Here is an 8,520-nt window from a genome sequence, read left to right as displayed (position 1 = left end):
TCTTCTATGGAATCTAAGGTATCTGAGGGCAGGGAATGTGTCCGCTTCACCCTCTGTCCCCCACAGAGATCACCACAGCTCTCGACATACAGTAGGAGCTCAGTCAATGATGACACTGGATAATTTATAAAGGAATGAAATTTGTTTTCTACAGTTTTGGAGGCTGGGAAGTCCAAAGTCCAGGGCACACATCTGGTGAGGGCCTCCTTCTACAGCAATGCAGGGTATCACATCGCAAGAATGGGTTGAGCAAGAAAGAGCTAACCTACTCACTCACTCTCCTTATAAAGCCATCAGAACCACACCCATGACCAGCCATTAAACCATCAATGCATGAATCCATTCACAAGGTTACAGTCCTCACAATCTAATCATCTCCTAAAAGTCCCACCTTTCAATTACCATAATAGGATTTCCTACCCTATTAACACTGTTACAATGGAGATCATGTTTCCAATACATGAACTTTTGGGGGACACATTTGACCCATAGCAATATTCTTTGATAGATCAGGTTGATGAGGCTGGAAGAAGGCAGGGAGGTAGGGGAGGGCAGAGGTCTAGCTCCCAGGGGGGTCAATGCCACGTGCCAAGGGCCTGCATGGGGAACTGAGATCTCTGGCTCTGAGACCAATCACTCCTTGCTGCCAGCTCCCCACGTGTCCTGGGAACCAGACCAGCTTACAGCACTGCAGGGTAGGGATGGGTGAGGCATGTGTCCAGCCACCAGACAGGACTCCTTCCTGTGGAAGCCTGGCCCTCTACCCACACAGAGGCCCAAATGTCCATTAAACCCTCCTTTCACATTTCCCATAACTCGTTAAGAGCACCTCCCTCGCCTTCCACCTGAGGACACACAGCTTCTAGGCTGTGCACAAAAGGAAGGGTGGAAGAGAGAAGGGAGTAGGGGAAGAAACACCTTTGAAATCACTGTGGTCCAATTAGCCAGGCTCTTGCCCTTCGTGCTTACAAACAGGAGTGCACATTAGCACCTGCTACAAAAGCAAACATTTTTAGATATCTTCATCTTCACCTCTATGATACTCCCGTGAAAGGGCTCTCAGCAGCCAGTGACTGACAGGGTAGCTTTCCTTCTTATACTTNACACACACACACACACACACACACACACACACACGAGGGTACTTCAAAAAGTTCATGGGAAGATTCATATTATCTCTTAATTCTATTTTTCCACAAGCTTTTTGAAGTACCCTCGTATATGAGACATATATAATATCTATAACATAATTTAATATCCATATATTCCTATTAAAATCACACACATATATTTACCAAAAGACATGTACAAGAATGTTCATAACAGCACTATCGGAAAAAACTCCAAAGTGAGCCCATCAAGAGCAGAACAGATAAATGGTGGCATGTTCCCATGGTGGAACATGATACACCAATGAGAAGGAATGATCCCCACGTAGAGGCAATAACATGAAAAGCAAAGGAGGCATATGAGTAGAAACTGTGTGATTCTATTTACATAAAGCACAAATCGGGCAAAACCAACCTATACTATTAGCCATCAGGATGGTGATGACTTTGGTTGGTGGGGGAGGGTCTGAAGGAGGCCAAGAGAGGAGCTTCTGGGTTGCTGGGAATAGTCTGTTTCTTGGCCTGAGTGTTGGTCACACAGTGTGTTCAGTTGGTGAGAATTTGTCGAGCTGGACACGTACATGAGGTTTTCTGAACATATGCAATAAAAGGCTTTGTAAAACAGTACTCTGATGGCACGGCTGTTGTTAAGACCATAATGAAAAGATGTTAGGAGAAGAAATATGGAGATGGTGTATGAGGTCAGGGTGTACAACCAATGACTGAACTTCACTGCTCAGACTACAGGAGTGTTGGGGAAGCTGATCACACATCCAGCACAGGCCCAGGGGACCAGGAATCCAGAAGCTCTCGGAGGCCCCAGGCCACCCCTAGGCCAGCCCCTGCCCTTAGAACCTCCATGCCTATCAGAACATCAGAATATCGAGCTGTGCCTCTCTTACAACAAGAGCATCCCCAGCTGCCAGGGAGACCACACCCATCACCCAAGGTGAGTAAGACTTCACAGCTTCCCTGGCTCCCTAGGGCCAAGTATGTGAACTCTATGGGACTTTGAAACCTCCCCTTCTAGAAAGGCTGGATTTTCCAAAGTCCAAAACCATTTGAAGAGGAACGGGAGAAGTACTGCAATAACTCTGTAAGCATTCTGTTTTGACAATGTGCCTGAGGAATTCACCACGTCAAGTGGGAGTGTGAGCAGTTAAATCTATTCAATGTCATGACACACAAAATTGAAGCATAATTGCCTCTGAGTGCTTGACAACTGGAAAGCACTTTGTTTCAGAAATGGAGGGAAATTTATGCTGGGAAATGGAAGAGATTGTCAAAAGTTTGATTGTAACGTGAGTGGAGCTGCAACAAGAAGGATCAGGTGTAGAAATTGCTCGACATTTTTACTCCCGTTTGAAATGGCTCAGAAACAGCAGTAGTGACTCTGTCCTTTCCCCTAAAAACCAGTGAAATGATTATTGGAACTGCAAATTTCAAATCCCAAAGAGTGGCCCCAGCACGGCTGGGAGAAAATGCTTTCTTACCAATCATGTGGTTGGCAACATGGATTTGGATCTCTCTCTCGTTCTCGAAGGTCATCTGGCACTTGATGCACTGGTATGTCTTTTTCTGTTTGGAAACCAAAAAGAAAAGAATTAGAGAGCCAGGAGGTGGAAAAAAGCAGAAAGCAGAAGTTGCTGGAGGGCCTGACTCAAGACTTCCCAGAATGGCTCTGGTCCCCTCCCAGGTCTCCCCCAGGCCATTCTCTTCCCACCTCCCCCTGAACCAGCTCTACCAGCCTGAGGAATGGGCACCAGGCTACATTCCAAGGGAACTCCTCCTCTGCTAGATCTGGGGAAACTCCCTCATCCCAAGGTGACCTTTTGCAGGAGCTAAGGGAGGCTACCTGCTTGGAAAGGCAAATCCATCTATCCATCTATTCATTTGCCCACCCATCCACCCATTCATCCATCTTCTGTTTATTCATCCATCAGTCTATCCGTCCATCCACCTACTTATCCTCTGTTTACCCATTCATCCATCTACACACAAATCCACCCACCCATCCACCCATCCATCCATCTTTCTACCTATCCAACAACCTTCTCATCCATTTACCCACCCTAAGAACCATATAGCTGAGCAGAAGACACTGCTCCTGCCAACTCTGGTGCTCAAGTTTGACTGAGAAATTCCTCATCTGCTCTAGACACACATGGCCCCAGGTTATCCCACAGCTCGTTTCTATACACAGGAGCATTTGAGGGATGGGGGCAGAAAAAATAGAGATCATCGGAAGCTCTAAAGCTTCTTGAAGATTCACATCAAAGAGTAGACCTTACTCTCACAACTAAGTGGGGGAAAACGTAAAACCAGCACCCTGGGGATGCAAGTCGTGTTGCCTCTCTGGCGGAAGGCTTGTGGCTAGGAGCTTTTTGGAGAGTGAGGGGAGATACTAGAGCTCAAAATATTTGTTTTTTGAAGACCACTTTGGCTCCTGGGATGATGGGACCTCTCTACCTCTGGAAAGAAGGAGCAGGACTTCAGATTTCCTGACCAAGGACCCAAGTCCAACCCTCAACTATGCAGCCAGGATGAACCACTAGGGAGCTCAACTGTCTCAGCTCCCACCTTAGCTCACCCACACCTGAAGTTCCCTAAGTACCTGCAGGCCTTTGCCTATGCTGGTTCCTCTGTCTGGAACACCCTCTCCATCCTTGTTCAAATGCCACCTCTAAGAAGTCTTCTCTACCCACCCCAGAATGAGTTCAGGACTCCCTGGACTCCCGGCTTATACTAAAAGCACCTAGGAAATTAATATACTGTTGTGTTCTGGCTGATTGCCTTATCTGCTCCCCAACTGCACCCTACGCACCCAGAAGGCCAGGAATGTGTTTGGTCTACTTTTGGGGTCCCACAGCCAAGACAGACTAAGTGCATAAAAGCATTTGAACACATGAGCAGTTACAAAATAATATATGCAAAGCACTCTATTAGGGCAGAAGGAACACAGAGAACCAAAGATGACTTAAATATCCTGGACCCCCACCACCTTAGCACAGAGCCTGGCCAAGGGTGAGCACTTAGTAAGCATCTAATTTAATTATGATTATCATTGTTGCTAAGAAAATGCTTATTGAACAAATGAATGAACACATGTATGAAGAAACACCTGGAAAAGTTGGTGCTGGGAGCTTCAGGCTGCAGAGGCAGGGTCCCTGCTCAGGCTCCAAAACCCACTCTAACAAGACTGCAGGCCTTGCCTGCAATGTTTAAGGAGATCTGGGGGTTCAGTCTGTCCTCAGGACAGGCTGCAGCACTGGGCCCAGAAGCAGACAGTCAGCATGGGAAGGCGCCGGGAAGAACGGGGTGAGTCGGAGGGGGATGATGTAGGACAGGGCTGGGGAGTCCAGCTTCTCAACAGGCCTAAGGAGATGTCCAGGCCATAAGGAGATTGCAGAGACTGAAGTCTTCTGAGGGGATGCAGTCCCAAAGTTTCCATTTCAGCTCAACTCCAAGTCTATGCTCATGGAGGGCAACCTCCGTGGGTTTCTCCACTGTCAGAATCATCAGTTCTGTCTCACATGTGCCCACTCTGCCTGGCAAGTTTAAGAGCCCTTGATGCTTGAAGGAAAGAATGAGGGAATGAAAGAATGCAAGAAGGAAGACACCCCAGGATGCTCCATCCCAAGGAAGCCCAGGGGGGGCCAGCTGGAAGGCTGCCCAGCCCTGCAGGTGGGTGGGCAGGAAGAGGGGTTGATGTGAGGCCGAAGCCATGGCTAGGGGAGGAAGACCATGCCCCCACTCCATGGGTCTGCTTGGGTGGAGGTCTCTGGAGGCCCCAGCCATGGCTGGTCTAGACCAGTGCAGGGAAGAATCCATGAGCAAAGTGATCTAGTTCTTCCTCCTAGAGGCAGGTAAATGAAATGGGTTCACTATGCTTGGAAAATAAATCACCAGGGGCTTGGGCAGGAAGACACTACCCCAAATGCCCCTCCCCAATATGGCCCCCCTCAGTGAAGCACTGCTGGTGGGTAGGAAACAGAACCCAGGGGATCCCTAAGGGAGAGGCCAGAGGAACTGCTGACCACACACACACACACACATGAGGACACACACATAGATGTGCAAGCATACACGTGTGCATGCACATGCTCACCCTCACACAAACTCACCCTCAACACACAAGGCCTTCACAGACACACCACAACCCCCCCACACAGCAACCTCCTTTCTGGAACACAGATACATATTGTGCACCATGCCCGGAGACGTGAAGTCATCCTCATGGATCCACAGGGTCACACGGGTTGACCCATCCAAATTCATCTCCAGAGTCACACATACCTGCAGCTCTTTTGCCAGAACGCTGATATAGACACCCGTCACCCCCAAATACACCCACAGGTGTACCAGCAGCTTCTGACCCACCCTGGGACACACCTCATGCACATACGTGCACTCACACACAGGCACACCCATTCACACCCACAGAGGCTCCCCAGCACCACACCCTCCAAACTTGGCTGGCCCGAGTCCTCACCCCAACATCTATTACTGGTCTTTCTCCCCTTTTCTATCCTCCAGAGACCCCCTCCTCCTCTCAAGCTTCAGCCCCTGCTAGGAGGCAGAATTAAAGATAGAACTTGGCATTCAAAGTACCTCGTCTGTCATAAGCCCCTTCCCTGGGGCCCTCCAGGAGTACCAAAGCTGAGTTCCAGCGCCTGTGGCCAGGGGCCGCCTCCCCCAGTACAGCCCCAAGCAATCTCAGAGAGGGGCCCAGGGTAGGCAGAAAGAAAACATACTTGAAAAGGGGGGAGACAAGATTAGGGGACTGGGAAAAACTGGCCAGGCCCTCAAGAAAGGAAGGAGAGCAGGGAAAGACAGCCAGAGCTGCTCAATTTCCACTATCATGAGCAGTGCTAACATTTATTGAGCACCTCCTAGGTGCAGGCAGTGTTTATACTGAATATTCACAGTCACTCTGCGAGCTCCACTTTAGAGACAGAGAAAGGAGGAATTTCAAGACACCACATTGCTTGATCCAAGTCCCAGGCTTTCTAGTAGGGGAACTGGGATTCAATACCAGGCAGGCTCCTGCCCCTGATCTCCCTGGACACTACTGGTCTAGGTGACAGAAAGCTGGTGTGATCTGGACAAGCCCTCTAATCTGGATGTCTGTTTATCTGGCTATTAAATGAGGTGGGAGAAACACAGGCTGTCCCCAGCAGAGAAAGACACCATAAGGGACGTGTTGAGTCGATCCAGGGCCGGGGTCTTCCCACACTGGCCTCGAGCTATGGCTACGTTGTTATTACCCATAAACAGAGGGGGAGGTGGAAACCTCATGCTTCACGCTCCAGCCGACAGCAGCCTCGGCCCCACGGGAACCCAGTCCTCTGAGAGCTGGTTGCTATGGATACATTCCCGAGGGTCCCAGCCTGCCAGCCCCCAAGCCCCTGTGAAGCCCCCAGAGTGTGCTCTTACATGAGTGAGTCCTGGGGGAGGGAAGGGGTGGGCGAACAGACAGCTGGGCCCCTGCCCCCAGGCGTGCCCAGGCAGGGGGCAAGGCCCCAGAGGCTGCTGCCTTGGCTCAGGAGGTACCTGGGCTTTGTCTAGCTCCTTTCTGCAAATGGCCCATCTGCCTGGGCCTCTAGGCAGGCAGAGACAGTTTCCAGCTCACCCCTCCCTCACAAGGCCTGAAGGCAGGGAGAAGAAGGCCTGAGAGGCTCCCGGGAAACAAGCCCCCCTTGGGTTTCAGTCGCTACACTGCCCCACACAGCTATGCATCCTGGGGTCTATGGCTTCACCTTTCTGAGCCTGGATCTGCTCTTTGCCCAGGTTGTTGCCATGGAGATGATATTGGAGTCGGTGCCCAGGGGAGCACCTCTCACATAGTAGGGGCTTCTACAAAGTGGTACTTAAGGCTGGATCCAGGGCAGACTGGGGGAGAAGTGTGGGACTCAAATAGCCCAAGGCTTTGGAGACACTAGAAGCAGCTCCACGGCCATCAGGAACTCCCCAGCACAGCAGTGAGCAATGCCAAAGGGAGGCATGATTAGGCTGGGGTGTACCCAGGAGAAAGGGTGTGGGGGCCCAGCCCAGCCACACTGTCCCACAGCCTGAGCATGGGACACAACCACCCTGGACCCCATCCCGGCCAGTCTCAATCCCCTTGCAGCCAGGATAGGCTCCAAGGTTGCTGGGTAGAGTGTTAGTCAAGATCACGGCTGTGGCACCAGACACTGACTGCCTGGGTTCAAATCCCCTCTCTGCCTCTTGAAAACTGAGGCCTCGGGGCAAATGACTCCACTATGTTATGCCTCAGTTTCCTCACTTGCAAACTGAGTGTGATAAGGGTTAAACAGCTATAAAGTGCCTGGCACACCCTTACCCCTCAACAAGTGTGATTATTATCATAAATGGAAAAAATAACAAGCGATGTTTACTGTGTGCACAGTGCTTCCTTTACTCCTTTAAACCTCAGAGCAAAACGCTGAGGTCAGCCCCAGAAACAGTCACAATATTCAACAACCGAGGAGTAGCAGGCCCTGACCAATCGGAGCAGACGCCGGTTAAAAAGCAGAAAGGCCCCCAGTGCCTCCCTGGTGATGGCAGCTCCGTAGATAGCATTACTATTTCCAGTTTTATTACTATTACTACTATTACTATCACTATTAATTACCATTGTTATTACCCTCTGGCTTTACAGGGGAAGACAGAGGCCCAGAGAGGACAACACACAACTGGGTACTGGGAGAGGGTAATGTTAACCCAGGCCATCTGACTCCAGGGCCCAAACACTCCCAAAGACCACCCACACCAGCCCCCACATCACCCCAGCCAGCCAGCAAACTGAGGCTCAGGGGGACAGAGCTGGAGAGCAGTGACCAGTGCCCTGCTCAAGACCTTGGAAGAGTGTCCTACTGGACCCTTGTTTGGAGGTCTGGCTCAGCCAGAAGACCCTGAGAGGTGGGGTGTCACAGCCCCTAAAAGGAGCTCTCCACTCCAGACAAGACTTTGAAGAAAAGCCTCAGGCTCCAGCCGGACACATGGCTCTATCCTCATTCAGGCATTCCTCTCCCCAGCCAGGTGACCTCTGGCTCGCCGGGCCTCAGTGGGCCCAGCTGTAACAGCAGGGGGCTGGGCCGGAGGCCTCTAAGGTGCCTTCTATTGTGGGATTCTCCCTTCACTCTCTGTGGCCCTCCTTCTCTCCTTCTCTCTCCCTCACCCCCTCAAAATCCCAGAGTCTCAGGCCCTGGTTCTTTTTTTTTTTTTCGTGTCCAGCAACAGATCGCAACCCTCAGTGTCGCGCCCGTACCGGACCAGGACCAGCAACAGGATCGCAACCCTCGGTGTTGCTCCCTCACCTCGCCCAGCCAGTGAGCGGGAACCGGTCTCTATGTGGGATCCGAACCCTTGGCGGGAGCGCCACCACACTCCCAAGCGGCGCACTGTAGCA

At 51.0% G+C, this 8,520-nt stretch overlaps 1 protein-coding gene across 1 annotated transcript in view; it reads right to left on the bottom strand.

Moving 5' to 3' along the window:
- Positions 1–2,578: 2,578 nt before the first annotated feature.
- Positions 2,579–8,520, bottom strand: part of ZNF423 (zinc finger protein 423) — a gene marked incomplete at its 3' end in the record, with an annotated part of 10,949 nt that continues 5,007 nt past the window's right edge. The window contains exon 2 of the mRNA XM_008592529.1: positions 2,579–2,687. Coding sequence (XP_008590751.1) covers positions 2,579–2,687 — 109 coding nt within the window. The remainder of the gene's footprint in view (positions 2,688–8,520) is intronic.

Source organism: Galeopterus variegatus, unplaced genomic scaffold, assembly GCF_000696425.1.
Source record: "Galeopterus variegatus unplaced genomic scaffold, G_variegatus-3.0.2 Scaffold8000, whole genome shotgun sequence".
NCBI classification, from domain to species: domain Eukaryota; kingdom Metazoa; phylum Chordata; class Mammalia; order Dermoptera; family Cynocephalidae; genus Galeopterus; species Galeopterus variegatus.
Note: the sequence above shows the minus strand (reverse complement) of the source record. Positions and strands in the feature narration are given on the sequence as shown.